General features: G+C 51.7%; 1 protein-coding gene across 1 annotated transcript in view; it reads right to left on the reverse strand.

Moving 5' to 3' along the window:
• Positions 1 to 2,749: 2,749 nt before the first annotated feature.
• The window catches only part of LOC120391378 (adhesion G protein-coupled receptor E3-like), a 51,605-nt gene continuing 37,775 nt past the window's right edge, over positions 2,750 to 16,579 (reverse strand). The window contains exons 6-19 of the mRNA XM_039515018.1: positions 14,346 to 14,489; positions 13,758 to 13,825; positions 11,323 to 11,427; positions 10,418 to 10,595; positions 9,543 to 9,662; positions 8,633 to 8,829; positions 7,832 to 8,002; positions 7,470 to 7,664; positions 6,696 to 6,931; positions 6,037 to 6,103; positions 5,157 to 5,248; positions 4,729 to 4,897; positions 4,506 to 4,613; positions 2,750 to 2,989 (exon numbers count right to left, since the gene is read on the reverse strand). Coding sequence (XP_039370952.1) covers positions 2,954 to 2,989; positions 4,506 to 4,613; positions 4,729 to 4,897; positions 5,157 to 5,248; positions 6,037 to 6,103; positions 6,696 to 6,931; positions 7,470 to 7,664; positions 7,832 to 8,002; positions 8,633 to 8,829; positions 9,543 to 9,662; positions 10,418 to 10,595; positions 11,323 to 11,427; positions 13,758 to 13,825; positions 14,346 to 14,489 — 1,886 coding nt within the window. The 3' untranslated portion in view covers positions 2,750 to 2,953. The remainder of the gene's footprint in view (positions 2,990 to 4,505; positions 4,614 to 4,728; positions 4,898 to 5,156; positions 5,249 to 6,036; positions 6,104 to 6,695; positions 6,932 to 7,469; positions 7,665 to 7,831; positions 8,003 to 8,632; positions 8,830 to 9,542; positions 9,663 to 10,417; positions 10,596 to 11,322; positions 11,428 to 13,757; positions 13,826 to 14,345; positions 14,490 to 16,579) is intronic.

Here is a 16,579-nt window from a genome sequence, read left to right on the forward strand (position 1 = left end):
GGTAATAGCTTTTATTGGAGCAACCTTTGTTGGTGAGAGAGAAACAAGCTTTGGAGCTTTCATGGAGTTCTTTCTTCTTCCTGAAGAAGAGTTCTGTGAAAGCTCAAAAGCTTGTCTCTCTCTCTCTCTCTCTCTCTCTCACCAACAGAAGCTGGTCCAATAAAATATATTACCGCACCCACCTTGATATATATTACCCCCTCCCCCCATATTACCTCACCCAGCTTTCCAGAAGTGAGTTTTCATGATGACATGGGAAGTGCTCTGACTGGTCCTGACTTCTCTGTATCGGCCCCTCTAGCTTGCACTGCAGCCCAGTACCTGGGGGCTGGGTGCCTGCAGCACTGAGACTCTGTTAGATCAGGGAGTCACAGACCCAGCTGGGAGAGGAAGGGCACCTCCTCCTCGGCCTCTCTCTCTTGCTGCCTTCTTTTCCCAAGTGCCTCAAGATGCACAGAGCCAGCATGGCCAGGTGCTGCATTGGAGAGTCTCCCAGTGCAGCCCCCCATCCCCTCTGCCCCATGCGAATCCCCAACAGACCCTGCCCACCTCTGTCCGATTGTCTCTCTTATGCGGGGGACTGTGTGTCCCCCCCCCCCGCTCCTGTGTGCCACAGATTGCAGAGCAGCCCCCTCAGGAGAGATGAGAGGGGCTGTCCCACCGGGTGCGTGCGCAGCCCCCTGGAGCACTGCTTTGTCCCGTTATATCCGAATTCGTGTTAGATCGGGTCGCGTTATATCGAGGTAGAGGTGTAATTTGATATGTTGGATGGCGCCTCTTTTTGTGTGTTCGCTCCCCCTGAGGTTAGAACCTGGCTACGCCACTGCCTCTGCCCTAGCCCTGAGCCCCCTCCCACACCCCAAAACCCTCATCCCCAGCCCCACCCCAGAGCCCACACACCCAGCCAGAGCCCACATTCCTCCACACCCCCCAGATTGTGGAATATAAGGATATTGTTAAATGTTTACTGTTTTCAGTCCATTTTTACATTATTTAAAAAATTATATATTGGCCTACAAGGCAGGTGGGGGGCGGGGACTTGTACCCGTTCTGGGCACCACCAAAAAATTATGCAAACCTGCCACCCCTGCTGACGTGGAGTGATGAGCTGGGGGAACAGACTCCAGGAGCAGACTGTGTTTGCCTAAGCACCCTACTGTGCCTAGGAACTCAGCAGAGGGAACTGCTTTGCCAAGTGCCCCCTTTTGGCTGGAGTTGGGTTACAAATCACTTTAGTAGGGAGTGCAGGGGAATGGCAGGTTGTCACCCTGATTGTGTGAGGAAAGGGCAGCAGAACTGTGCTTAGCCTGCCCTGAGTGACGCTCACTCGCTAAGCAGGGGGGTAGGGACGCCAAATCCCCTGAGAGTGAGAGTGTATCCGGGGGTGTGGACTCTGCCTAAAGAGTCCTAGATGCCATTTCACCCTCTCCCTCCCCACTGTGTAAAGACAGAGCTGATCAGACACTGGAGAGTGTTTGGTTTGTTCAGTGGTCGCTAGAGCTGAAATCACTGAGAACCAGGTCTAGCAGCTGAGCCTTAGGGCACATCTACGCTTAACACGCTGCATCGGCACAGCTGCACCGAGGCAACTGTGCTGCTGTGATGCTTTAACGGAGACGCTCTAAGATGAGATTTTTCATCCCTCTGAGCGACATAGTCATACCTGTGATGGGTTTGGTCACAGAGACCCTCTTGGGATTAACACCTGATGTGCTGAAATGACCTCTAAGACCGTTTCCCCTGCCAGCTTGGGACTCCAGAACCCTTTCTTGTTGAGCCAGACACACTAGCCTGCTGCAACACAAATCCATGGCCTGAGCCACGCCCCCAAAGCTGTAGACTTAACTGAAAACAGCTCAGCAAGTACTCCTGTCTCCAGTACCCAGACACCCAGCTCCCACTGGGATCCAAACCCCAAATAAATCCATTTTACTCAGTATAAAGCTTAAACAGGGTAAATTCATACATTGTCTGCCCTCCTTAACACTGATAGAGAGAGATTCACAGTTCTTTGCTCCCCCAGGTTTTAATCACTTACTCTGGGTTAATTGAAAAGCAAAAGTGATTTTACTAAGTACAAAAAGTAGGATTTAAGTTGTTTTAAATAATAACTGACAGAACAAAGTAAGTTACCAAGCAAAACAAAACACACAAGTCTATACCTAATACATTAGGAAACTGAATACAGGTAAATCTCACCATCAGCGATATTCCAATAAGCTTCTTTCACAGACTAGACTCCTTTCTAGTCTGGGCCTAATCCTTTCCCCTGGTACAGATCTTGTTAGTTCCAGCTCAGGTGGTAACTGGGGGATTTCTTATGACTGGCAGCCCCCTTTGTTCTCTTCTACCCCCTTTTTATAGCTTTGGCACAAGGCGAGAATTTTTTCTCTCTGGGTCCTCACCCTTCCTTCTAAATGGAAAAGCACCAGGTTTAAGATGGATTCCAGTACCACTGACATAATCACATGTCACTGTAAGACCTCATTATCCGTTCTTTCAGGGCTGGCCTGCACATACTGAGGAAGGTTTGCGAGTAAACAGAGCCATTCACAACCTCATTAATGGGAGTCATCAAGACTCCAAGCCACCATTAATGCCCCCTCCACTTTGCATAGTTACAATAGGACCTCAAAGTAATACTTCATATTTCTAGCTTCAGAGTCAAGATTGATACATTCATACAAATAGGATCAACACGCTCAGTAGAATATAAGCTTTGTAATGATACAAGAGACCATTTGCATGAAGCATATTCCAGTAACATATTTACACTCATAAGCATATTTCCATAAACATATGGAGTGCAACGTCACAATACCAATATAGATCTGTAGTTCAGGCCAGACCTCAGTTGTATATGTGGTGGTGGCGGCAGCAGCAGCCGAGGCATTTCTTGACGCCATCTCCGTATCTCCCATCCCTCCAGTGGGAGTTGAACTCACATGAACGCTCATAACTCGGGGCCTTCACCGACCAAGGACAGCAACTGTGGGTGGGGTATAGGGGAGGGAAAGGGCAAAGGCAGGTTAAAGGAGAATGTATTGGGCTTTCACACTGCAAGAGGAGAAACTGAGGCAAAGGACACTGCCCAGTATATTCTGGGGTAGGAGTTTGCTCATGCCTAAGGCTACGATTATGTCATGGAGGTTACAGACAGGAGGCCTTTCCGCTCCAATTAGCTCTGCCCTCCAATAATTCCCACCCCAGACTGACCAGGGAGCAAAGAGCTCCCTAGCCTGATGGGGGAGGAAGGCCATGGGACTCCCCACCCCTGCACTGGGTCCTATCTGGTGAGTCTCTGCTGCCAGGGCCCGTATCCTCCCCGTGGTGTTCGGCCAACATGCTGATCTTCTTGACACCATGGAAGGGGGTGGCATGGAGCGTGGCAGCATGGACAGGGAAGGCCATCTCCAACACCAAGCATCCCCAGCTTCCCCAGCTCCAGGGCACAGGAGGGTGGAAAAGGGCTCCTTGGTGTCCAGGCTCTGCACCCACTGGGGCCGGTGAGCCACACCCATGGCCATTCGGGTGGAGTTCTCTGGCTCCCACTGCACCTGGATCACCTTGACCATGTCTGCCTTGATAGGCTCCTCCTGCTGCTATCAGCTGAGACATCCCTCCGCCCCCTGCTGCCCTGCAGCCCCCTCCTGCTCGGCGAACTGCAGCTCCCGGTGGGCTTTCTGCAGCTGCTTCTCCAGCACGGTGATCTTGGCCAATGTGCTAGTTCCTGCTCGCTCACCCCCACCCTCCACTCCACCTGTCCTCCCATTCCCCTCCCGACATCCCCAGGCCTACCACATTGACCTCCTTCCTTTCTGCCACTGGCTGGGGGCTTAGAGGGGCTGAGCTGAACCCACCTCCTAATTTTGTCAGTATATTTTTAGTCAAAGTCAGGACAGGTCACAGGCTTCAGTGAATTTTTGTTTGTTGTCCGTGACCTCTCCATGATTTTTACTAAAAATATCTTCGCGAACTCCACCTGGCAGAAGGGTTACACCTGGCAAGAAATCAGAAAAATGGCAATAGATTCCAAGCCCACTGAGAGTGGGTTGTCCCTGGGAGGCGACACACAAAGCCCCTGGATCCTGAGCCACAGGGATAATGGAGCCAAGGGAAATTCTTCACGGTGCTGACTGTTCACTGGGGATGATCTGTCTGCACTGACAAGGTTTCAGTCCCAGGGGACAATCTGATATAATCAGATCATTACACTGCAAGAGCCAATGCCTGCCTAGTCCACAGTGAGTGACCCCTGGAGCTCCCAGGAGATCCAAGGGAAGGGAACATGGAGGTGCCAGGACAGGACATTCTGTTCTGGTGCCTAAGACATCTAGGATACCCCTCGATAGTGACCGACTCTCACTGACACTTGCAGTGACATTCCCAGCTGGCTCATAACCAATCCTGAGTCATTCGGGGGGCAAAGCACATTTACAGCAGTGATGAGACTCAGCTAGAGATGGTCAGAGGCTGGTATTGGAGCAGAGCAGAGGACCTCTTACCGTATTGGTGCTGGTGGTGGGGATAGCAGACATGGATAGATCGTATGTCTGAGATTTCATGCTGAAAATTCGGAATCCCTTGATCCATCTCCTGTACTCCTCTCTCACCTGGAGAGGGAGGGACATGGTCACTGCACTATGTAACTAACGCTGAGAAGATCAGACATGGCCACCGCAAGGCTGGTGAAGGTGCTGGGGGGTTGATGACAGGCACGGGTGTTACCTGACAATTGAGGAGACAGTGCACCAGGAAGATGAAGGCTCCCTGCAGGCTGTTGATGATGGTGAATAAATACGCCATGACCGTGGCTGCTGAGCCGACTTGGAGGAGACCAAGGCTCCATGTGCAGCCCAGAAGGAAGAGCTGGGCGATGGCTTTAAAGGTCAGTAACCTGGATAAAGGCAGATGGAGAGATCCCGTTACAATAACCCTGTGGAGAGCAATTGGGTCCGGAGGATCCGGGCAGAGTGGAATGGAGCTACTGGCCCCTGCTTTCCTGTGTGGGACAGGGTTACTGTCAAAGCAAACAAACTGGGAATTCATTCCCATGGATCCTACATGTGTGTTCCCCTCCTGCAATCCCTCACACACCCAAGGACCTTCCAAACCAAGGCATCTGACTCTCCAGGATTGTTTTGTTGCCTTCTCACCTGTGGTCTCTGACATTGGACACATCTTCATTGAGGGAGGAGAGTCTGTTTCTCAGGATCCACAGGGTCAGCACAAAGAACGTTATATTTATCTATGGGAAGAGTGGGAAATATTTCCTGTAAAACATCCCATCCGGGGCTGGTGACTCCAGCTGAGGCAGAGAACAACCCCAGGGGACTGAGCCAAACACTGCAGAACCGGGGACTGGTCATTTCTGGTGGTAACCATCCCCTCTCCTGTAATATCCCCTGGTAGCTCTCAGTCACACCCCATGCATGGAGCTGACAGCACAACCAGGGGCCAGAGCTGATCTGGATCAATGGGATCACAGAGGCCAGATGCTGCTCAGAGTTCAATATGGAGCCTCTTCAGTGGAGTCAGGAGTTATTTTGGGTTTACACTGGTGTAACTGAGAGCAGGATCTGGCTCAGAGATTCCAGATCCTGCTTCTAGAATACTTCCTGCCACTTCCAGGCTGTAACAAATCCCCCTCCACCCCACCCCCCAAACTTCCCCATGGAGTAGGGAGGAATATGTAGGGACATTTGTTTTCCCCCCCTACAAAAACCACTGCAGAGAGGAGCCCTCTCCCTTCCTCATTCCTAGGGTCATTAACTCAACTAGACCAAACTCTTGCTGTCTTCACTTGGCAAAATCCTGCTGACGTCCCTGGGAGCTGGGCCCGAGTAACGGCTGTAGGCCTGAGGACACAGCACAGGGACCCATCCCAGGACTGACCACAGCAGATGAGCCAGGTGGGACCTAACTGGGTCTTTCCTTGTGTTTTATGGGCCACGTTCCCCTCCCTGCTTCACTGAAATCAATGGGGTCGCAGAGGTGCGAGGAGAATGGGGCCCTGTGGTTATGTGAGGTACCCACCAGGATTATGGCACAGACTGGACCCAGGAAGCTCCAACGAAAGCCTCTGTCCAGGCTGAGCCAGCAGCTACAGGCAGGGAGGAAGAAGAAGGTGACTTTAATGGGATTATTGCCCTTTTTTCAGTCCTGAGGGCAGAGAGGGGGTGCCACAGGGCAGCTGGCTCTCAAAAGCGAGATGGATCTCAGCCTGCCTGTGACATGGCCGACTCTCTTTCGGGCACCAGACAAACAGCCCTTCCCATGTACCTCAGCATCTCCTGCTTTCAGCCACCACTTCCTCTTCCACCTCCTCACATGACCCTTTCTGGTGGATGGGTGCAGTATTGATGGAGGGCCAGACATGCAGCGGAGGGACATTGGCCTAGCTGCACTGAAGGAAGTGGAGCTGCCCTGATTTACACCAGCTGAGGATCTCGCCTGGGGTGTCTAGAACACGCCACGCCCTGTTTTAGTGGAGTCGCTCACTTTAGAGAGGGGATGCTCAGGGATTTGCACACAGGAAGAAGGTGCATTTGTTTCCTACCCACCAGCCCCACAAACCCAGCCTGGGACCTTGGTGTCAAGCTGGGAAATCTAGGTTCAAGTCAGACCTGGGGTGAGCCGGACAACCGCATGGAAGCCACATCCCAGCTCCCCTTAGGGACGGGCGCTGCACGTACTGTGTGGAAGTTCCGTAGCCGTCAGGATTCACCGCTGCAAAAATAACCACCACCAGGGCTGGGAATCCGTAGCCGAACAGGTACATGAATCTCTTCTTGAACCAGCTGGTGCTGGTGTAATTCACGACCTTCAGGTTCCAGATGGTGAGGAAGAGGTGCAGCCCCTCCAGGAACATCCAGCTGAAGCAGGCCAGGAAGAGGTAGTGTAGGAATCCAGCAATGACAGCACACGCCACCTGGGGGAGACAGAGAGCCCAGGGACACTGCAGTGGGGAAGGGAAATGCTGAGTATGGGGGAGACCTGCCGGGGGGTCACACCGGGATTCCTGCTAGCACAGCTCTCCAGGTATAGCGCTCCGTGACCCAGAGACGGCAGGTTCCTCGGTCTATGGAGGGTCCTGCGGGTGCACATTGCTGATGCAGGAAGGGAGCAGAGATTAGTGGTTAGAGCAGGGGAGCAGGGCTCAGGGGACCAAGGTTCTGTTCCCAGCCCTGCCACAGAGTCCGTGGGTGACCATGGGCAAGTCACTTAGGAGAGGAATTGAGGCACAGGGAGACTGTGACATAGGGGTAGAACTGGCTGAACTCCAGGGGTTGGGGACACTCAGAGCACTGTGCCCAGTGTGAAGGGGCCTAACGGGGTGGAACCATCCCTGCGGGAATCCCCCTGTGTCCTACACAGCCCAGAATCCGGGGAGCACAAAGGGGTTCAAAGCCCCACACCCCAGCCCTGCTGCTCATGGAGGCACAGAGCAGGGGAGAATCAGGCCGTACCTGACTGCCGGGGCGGATCACCGTGGTGAGGAAGAGCAGGTCGGCCAGGAAGAGGCAGAGGCAGAGCTGCAGGTGGAGGGAGGTGCTGACGTTGCGGATGGAGCGGCACAGGAGGAAGGTGAGGATGGCCAGGAAGAGGCACAGCAGGGAGAGGGTCAGTCCCACGTAGGTGATGATGTTCAGTGGGTAGCTCTCCTGTAACAGAGGAAAGGGAGAATCACCAGTGACCCCAGCCCAGCCCCTCAGTTCTGACTCAGCCTTTTCCCCAGCAAAGCCTCCAGTTGCTCCAGGGAGAGCTTTGCCCCAGGCTCAGGGCAGATCTCAGGGTCCAGCCCTGTGATCCGAGTCTTACTGTGAGATACCGTCACTGCAGTGAGAGACATTAGGACAGCCACGCTGGAGAGAAGGTCACAGCTGCAGGTGGTGTGAGTGGTGTTCGTGTGCACGGTGGTGCAGCCGTCCGGAGACCAGCTGCCGTTCTCGGCCACCACTTTCCAGTAGACGCAGAGAGCCTCTTCCTCCTCTTTTTTGGCCTAGAAACACAACAGAATCATCCTCTCGGGACCACCAAACATAATTTCTGTTATCACATGTCTACAGCAAACCCGGGGCCACCTACAGCTCCACGGCTCTCCCCAAGCAGCCCCCAGTGCGGAGAGAGAACACAGATCCTGCTGCTGCAAAAGCCCAGGCCCTGCTATTGGAGCGATAGGGAAATAAATCCTTGCTAGCCGTTAGCACTATAAGGAATGTGGCACATGGCTGAGTACTTCTGACTGCATCCATCAGAGGGCAGCACTGCTTGCACACCTACACATATGCACCCTAAAAACTTCGTTACCAAATCAAAGTGTTTCATGCTGATTTCCTGAACTCCACTATCAATAGAAAGCAGCTTTCCAGTTATTCCAGCTCAGGGGTGAGCTAAGCGGAGCTGTTACCCTAGAGCACTTTGCACAGCCCTGTGTCGTGCTGCGACCCCTCGGTAACCTCCTCCAGTCAAACAGCCCCAATGCATCAGGAATAAGGAAGCCTCTGCTTCTCAGGACATCAGGAGCCAGAAAGGCAGCACGGTCCAAATGCCAGGCAGGAAATGGTGCCTTGTATATGCTTCTTTGGAGCCCCAGCTATGGAGCAAAGTGAGGGGATCTTCCTCCACGCACCTTTCTGTGGCGTAGGGTGAAGTTTGCACATGTGGATAGGTTAATGGGCCTCCCGTCTCCGACGGCCCCACTCACCACCCTGGAGTTGAGATGACTCTTCTCCAGCTTCCCAACCGGCAGATTTCCCTCACTGAGACGTCTCGCACTGATGACGGAGTCCAGGGTGGAGTAGGAAATAAAAGCAGCAGCCCCCAGACCTGTTGGGAGAGGAGATGATCCCTTGTTAGGGAGATGTGGACACTATCTCAAAGAATGAGCCAGCCGGGTGCCCAAGGGTCACAGTGAGTCTGTGGCAGATCTGGACATGGAACCCAGGATCCTGGCCACAACTCTTAAGGTTTAGCCACTGGACCATGATAGCTCCTCCCTCAGAGCCCCCAAGAACTCGTCCGGCTGGAAACATCCAGCTGCAGGATGCAGAGATGAAGATTCAGTTTTTTCAGGAAGAGCAGTAGAGGGGCTGGCCAGGGATAAGCTTCCCCTGGTGCTGGAGGATTCAGGGCCCTGACTATGGCAGTTGAGGGTCCACGTTACCTTGGGCCCCCACATCTCCATTTGGGGGTCTAGCTAGACTAGGGCATCTCTGCCCTTTCCATTCTCTGGGCCCACTTCATACCAGAGACCCTCTCATGAGCCGCCTCCCCTCTGTGCCCCCAACTCCTCACTGCTGGGGGCTCATGCTGTGGGACAGGCAGGAACGAAGGTGTCAGCTCCATGGCCACAGCCTGAGAACCACTGGCTCAGCCAGCAAGGAGCACTCCAGAGCTAGAGACAGAGGCCAGGGCCCGGCCTGGGGATCCATGGGGAGGGAGGGAGGGAGGAAGGGGGGAACCCAGACTGGGGTTCGGTGCCCGGGAACCACTCTGTGCCGTGGTTTGGTCCCTGGGTGTCTTCATCCCCAGGATGGTACCTTGTGGGGCTGCCCCGGTGACTGTATCACAGTGCACGTCCATCGTCTCCTCGTGAGCTCTCAGCGTGAAGACCTCACTGTGCTGGCTGCAGTTCCCTGTGACGAGCCGCGTCTGGATAGCTGTGGGGGGGAGGAATGACACAGCCCCTCTCTGTGAAACCACTTCCCTGGGAATCTGTTTATTCTGGGCCAGATCCACCCCTCTCCCACTCCACTTGGAGCCTAGGGGCTTCAGGGCTCTTCCACACTGTGGAAGGGGTAAGTTTGGTGCCCCCTCGAGTTCCATTGATCAACCCCCCCATATCCTCTCCCCCCCCTTCTGGCTCTGTCTCCCTGGGGATGCTGAGTCCCCAGCAGGGGGAATGGTGGGGGTGGGGGGAGGTGCCTGAGAAGTTATCGAGTACTGAAAAAGAGAGAGGGGAAAAATGCATATATAATACAAATTGGCTCATTCCCAAAATTATACAAAAGAAAAACACAATAGTAGTAGGGACACTCTCATTCCAAGTGTCCTATGTAGCTGAGTCCCGAAGCTACCCCTAATCTGCACGAAATGGAGCAGCTGCTACCTGCCTATGAAGGCAACTGCATCCCAGCATTCAGCGCTCCATCAGATGGAGGCAGGTCCTAATGGTGAAATGCCAAATATTGCATTTAAACCCCTCTCAGGCATTGCTGTTGCTCCTGGGGGCACTGGCAGGGCTGGGTTATATTTCCTGGTGCAGGGGCCGTGCTGTTCTGTGTCTGTACTGAACACAGGCTCACATCACAATGGTATATAGGCTCTAACTTCCAGTGGATTTGGGGCACAATGTGTAACCCCGTATCGCATGGCAGCCAGCAGGTGGCACTGAGAGCCACACGTCCCCCCTCACACAGAGACTCTGTCGTCACGTTCTGTGTTGTCCTCTCCGGAGACCAGAGCGCAGTGGCCAGCGTGGCCAGTTCCACGCTCTGCAGCAGGACCGTCACGGCTGACCCCACCTCCCAATTGTCTCCGCCATCCCAGAGGGAGGTGCTGTTCAGGAGAGCGTTGAAACGGAGAGTCACGTTCTGGGGACAGGAAAGGAAAAGCCCTGGGAGCGAGGAGTCCGGGGGTTCAGGTGCCATGTCCCATGTGTTCCCAGGGGGCATCAGGCATCACAACTTCTCCCAGTTCAGGGGGCTGCAGTGCTCTGAGGGGGAGCCCTTTACAAAGGGGGTCACTGAGGCTGGCTCGGGGCACCGCTGGGACCTGAAGCCTACTGGGGCTACAACCCTTTGTCCTTCCTTCTTCACTCCTGCTCCCCCATCCCCCATCCCTCCATTACAGATGCCAGGGAACAACATTGTCACAAGCCCACGGCTTCCTAGGCTGTCTCTATGCTGCATCTGGCAGCTGCTCAGAAATGTCTGGCAGGGCAGGGATAGAGCCCAGATCCTGCTGCCTGAAAAACCCAGGTCACTGACAGATAAGCTGAGGAGAATCCCATTAACTGTTAGCAGTATAGCACCTCTGATGAACAAGAACAGTTCTGAACAGTATAGGGTGCATGTGAGTGGACATACTAGAGGGCATGTGCACACAGATACAGACAAACACCACTGGAGGGTGCGCCCCCCCCATAGCAGGGGAGGGCACAGATCTTGTCTGAAGAGTATCTACGTTTCCCTCCCCCACAGTGGTACCCCGACCTGGTATATAGGCTCTAACTTCCAGTGGCACAGCAGCACGCAGGGCTCTGGGGCACACACAGGGGCCCTACTCTGCAGTGCACATACAACGGACAAAGCCTCTCACCTCCAGTGATAACGCCACACTCCTGTCTCCGCATATGGACATCAAAATGTTTAAGGTCGAATTAAAGAAAAAGCAGAAACTGCTGCTTCCGCTGCACCGCTTTCCCTGCAGAGAGACCCAGGGCAAAGGATGAGTTCTGCAGGTGCTGAAGGGTGACCAACATTGTTGTTTGCCTTATGCAGGGCCTGATCCTGACACCCCTTATCGTGTGAATAAAGTTTTTATATCAGACGTGTCCAGGACATGTATGATGGTGCTGTTGCCACAGCGAGAGGTTCATGTGGAGAAAGGGAACAGTTTCTAGTAACAGCTGGAATACATCAAGGCTTGGGACTAAGCCCCTTTTTGTTCACGTCTGTGCTGGATGCATTGATAGAAAGCACATGCCTTTTGTAGATAATGTAGTGCTCGTGGGGGAGAGGAAAGAGGAAGTGAAAGAAGATGCAGAGAGACATGAAGGGGCATATTGGAAATAAATGGCATGAAAATCAGCAGAAGAAATCAGAGTATATGGTCTGTAGATTCAATGCTCTCCTGCAGGAAGACAATGGGTGTGTAAGTCTGGGGACCAGCCACTAACAAAACTACAAAAGTTTTAGAAGGTTTGATAACAATTTGCAAACCCCTAGAAGATAATAAGGTGATAAGTAGCAGTCAGCATGGATTTGTCAACAACAAATCCTGTCAAATCAACCTGATAGCTTTCTTTGGCAGAGTAACAACCCTTGTGGATGGGGGGAAGTGGTAGACATGATATATCTTGACTTTATTAAGGCTTTTGATATTTTCTCATGTGACATCAGAAACACACTAGGGAAATACAACCTATATGCAGCCATAACTAGTTGGAAAACCATTCCCAGGGAGTAGTTATCAGTAGCTGACAGTCAAACTGGAAGGGCATATCGAGTGGGGTCCTGCAGTGATCAGTTCTGGGTCTGGTTCGGTCCAATATCTTCATCAATGATTGAGGGGTTGCAAGTTCTTTGGAGTATATTATTAAAATTCAGACTGGAGAAATGGTCTGAAATAAATAGGATGAAATTCAATAAGGACAAATGCAAAGTTCTCCATTTAGGAAGGAACAATCAATTGCACATATACAAAATGGGAAATGAAGTCCTAGGAATGAGTACTGTGGAAACGGATCTGGGGTTCATAGTGGACCACATGCTAAATATGAGTCAACAGTGTAATGCAGTTGCAAAAAAGGTGAACCTCATTCTGGGATGTATTAGCAGGAGTGTTGTAAGCAAGACACGAGAAGTAATTCTTCCGCTCTATCCGCTCTGCTTAGGCCTAAACTGGAGTATTGTGTTCAGTTCTGGTGCTTAATTTCAGGAAGGATGTGGACAAATTGGAGCGAGTCCAGAGAAGAGTGACATAAATCATTAACAGTCTGGAAAATATGAGTTAGGAGGGAAGATTGAAAAATTGGATTTGTTTAGTCTGGAAAAGATAAGACTGAGAAGGGACATAACAGTTTTCAAGTAGATAAAAGGTTGTTACAAGGAGAAAGGAGAAGAATTGTTCTCCTTAACTCTGACAATAGGACAAGAAACAATGGGTTTAAATTGCAGCAAGGGTGGATAAACACCTGACAGGGATGGTCTAGATAATACTTAATCCTGCCATGAGTACAGAGAACTGGACTAGATGGCCTCTCAATGTCCTTTCCAGTCCTATGATTCTATGACAGTACAGGAAAACAATGAACTCAACAACAAAATTATAAGCCGACTGGGAAAGGCATGGAGTAAAAGGACAGAAATGAGGGAGTGCTCTGCAATAGGAGAACGCCTGTCAAACAGCAAAGTAAGATCTAGAAGACAGTGGTCAGGCCTGCACTTTTGTATGGCTCTGAAAGCCGGGGACTGAGGAAGAGCCAGGAGCTATTCTTGAAGACAGAGGAAGTGAAAATGTTAAGATGGATGCTTAGAGTTACAAGGACGGATCATGTTTGAAATGAGTGAATTAAGGCAAGAGTGAAAGTAGGACCAATGATAGAGACGCTGAGGGAACCAGGCTCAGATGGTGTGGGCGTGTGACAAGAAGGTCAGAAGAACAAACAGGAAATAAGGTGCCAAATGTAGATGCTGAAGATAAGAGGATTGGGAGACTCCAGACTAGATGGGTGGCTGTCATACAAAAGGATTTGATGAGCTGCGGAGTTTCTGAGGAACTGCTTCAAGACAAACTGGAATGGAGAAAGACTTGAAGAGCTGATCGCATGTAGATGGGACCAGCCTAGAAGGATGAGGAGGATCAAGTTCCAGCAATGAAAGGAACAAACACAGAATTGCCCTGATCTTGGATGGTATTACGGTGACCCCTGTAAACCCCAACGGCAAAGGTTTTTGTCTAGGAATTTCCATGTTGGTGGTACAAAACACAGGGCAAAATCCCCAACAAATGAATGATGGGTTCAAACGTACCTGCAGAGAGAAATTCCTGCACATCTCTTTGATTCCCTCAAACTCAGCGCTGGAGTTAATGCTGGGGACTTGGAGCCATGGGAAGAGAGGAGCAGATGTTAGAGTTTTCATATCAGATTTTCATATCAACTCATTCCTGCTTGGGGGAAAATCCCCTTCTCTTCCCAGTCCCGCTGGCTTCTCTCTGTCCATATGCCAGTCCTGCCCTGCCAATAGTTTAACATGCGGCTGCTACAAAACTCCCTCCCTGTCTCACTCTGTCTCTCTCTCCCCTCCATTTACACTCTGCTTTTCCTGCCCCTCCTGATCCTGTCCCCTGCTTTCCCCGCTCCACTCCATTCTGCCACCCTCCAGCTGTTCTGAGTATGTCCCAAGGTGACCAGATGAGTTTGCAGGCATTCCTCCTACAGACACAGGGATGTTGGCAGCCCCAAGTCTGTACTTCAGCACTCGAGGGCACCCTGAGTGTGAGGCAGGGGGAGGAGCTGGGTGCCCCCTGCCTGCCTCTGAGACTTCTTGATGTGTTTCCATCTTCTCTGCAAAGAGACCTGCTAGGTACAGACTCCTCTGCTTGCTTGGAGAACCCACCTTTACACGTGGTTTGATTCCGGACCCAGCTCCCGGTGGAAGGCATTTGGCCGGCTGGGCAGGCACACTGGTAACTCCCATCGGTGTTGTTGCACTGGGCTCCTGGGCCGCAGATGTTAGGGGATCTGAGACATTCATTAACATCTGGAAAGGGAAATCAGAGAGGCCCCACTGAGAAGTTGTTTTGAATCTCTCACCATGGAAGTATTGTCAGCAGGGTTTTGAACCTGGAACTTCCAGCACCACAGTGGGGTGTATGTTAAAGGAATAATCCATTGCCAGGGAGCTGTAGTAAGTTGTTATCCTCTTGATAGACCAGACACTGGAGTGGGACATCAGTCCCCTTCCCAAGATGAGCCCTGTGCCTGGTTACTCTCCATCTCAGGACTTTGCTATCCTAGATACTGCCCAATGGACGCCATTATATCTCTCAGCCAGTCTAGCAACACAGGAGAAGCTCCAGCCTTCCTGTGATTTCTAGGTCAGCCTGGGGAGACTCCTCCTGTGACTGGCTGCTTTCTTGAATTCCCCACCTCCTGGGGAATTGCAGCCAATCAGGGCTGCTGTAGGAGATGGGCAAACTTTTCTTTGGACCGGAGAGATTCTGGACAGGGGAGGAGGCAGAGCGAGCAGCTCAAAGCATCTCTGCTCTCCTCCCTCCTCACTAGACATTCTCTACATGAAAGAATAAATGGACACAAACTGTACATCAGGAATGGTAACAGAGAAAAGCCAGTAGGAGAACACTTCGATCTGCCTGGATATTCTTTTACAGATTTAAAAGTAGAAATAGTTAAACCAAGACACAAAGGGGAGAGGGATAGCTCAGTGGTTTGAGCATTGGCTTGCTAAACCCAGGGGTGTGAGATCAATCCTGGAGGGGGCCACTTAGGGATCTGGGGCAAAAATCAGTACTTGGTCCTGCTAGTGAAGGCAGGGGGCTGGAGTCAGTGACCTTTTTAAGGTCCCTTCCCGTTCTAGGAGATTGGTATATCTCCAATTATTATTATTAAAATTAAACTTCAGAAACAGACTTAAAAGAGAAGTCTTAAAAGAGAAGCCTGCAGTCCTGTCTGGGGCAATGAGAGATGGAGAAGCAGAGCTGGGACAAAAACCCATTGAAGTTAGTGGTGCTGCACCAATTTACACCACTGGGGCTCTGGCCCCGCTTTGTGATCATTTCACATACAAAAGCCCTGAGTTGGTGGCAACGTATGGGGGACGGGCGCATCGTCAGTCATTCCTGTGGGTTGGAAATCCCAGCCAGGAACGAATGCTGGAATTCGACATCGCCCAACATTTCAGCCATCCAATCAGGAAGCAGAGAAGGACCATGGGACTCAGGCAACCAATTGTACAACATCAGTGACAAGTTTTCAGAGCAAACAGTTTTCCAATAAAATCACAGACATTTATCCACTGAAACAGTCTAATGGTCAGCCAGTGAACAAGCAGGCTTAGATCAGCATGCAGAGCTGTTCTGCTGATGCCCCGTGGCATTCAGATGAGCAGTGGCCTATCAGTCCCCATCCCTGGGGACAGATAAGTAATGTTCCTTCCTGAGGAAGTAGGGGCAGGGCCCCGGAAGAAAGCTACGCTCTCCCCGATATTTATCCATAACGCTTTTGCTTCTCACAGAAATACTTGTGGCTAAAATCCCCTTCACCTGGACATCAGCAAACAAGTCAATCAGCGGGGAGAGTCCAGAGCACTCACGGATCCTTCCCTTGGGCCGTGTTCCAAAGGGCTGCACACACACGGCCATAAAGAGCTTCTAGTCTAAATGGACAAGAGGTGGGAGAGAAAACTGAGACACAGAATTGCCCAAGGACACCCAGCAGTAACAGAGCTGGGAATAGCCCCCAGTCTCCTGAGTCCCAGTCCCATACCCCACCCACTAGACCTCTCTCTTTCGGCTTGTTTCTTCCATAGAAGGCCAAGAATGTGTCTCCCCTGCCTCACCATGCAGACTGTACCCTCTGCTTCCCCTCACTGAGAGGAGCTTTATGTCTCCATGGCTCATGGCCGGGAGTGCATCAGGGCTGGAAAAAATCCTTTTTTCCTTTGGCAGGAAACTCAACTTTTGCTCCATTGTTAAACCTCTTGGAAGGCAACGGGCCTACGCCATGCCTGTGAGGGGGCTTGTATGTGCAGCCTGCTACAATGACTAGCTAATGGAGTTACTCCCTTAGCTCCAGCAGCTGAGCTGTATCCTTTCAGCAAACATGTCCTGG

Source organism: Mauremys reevesii, linkage group 25, assembly GCF_016161935.1.
Source record: "Mauremys reevesii isolate NIE-2019 linkage group 25, ASM1616193v1, whole genome shotgun sequence".
Lineage (NCBI taxonomy): Eukaryota > Metazoa > Chordata > Testudines > Geoemydidae > Mauremys > Mauremys reevesii.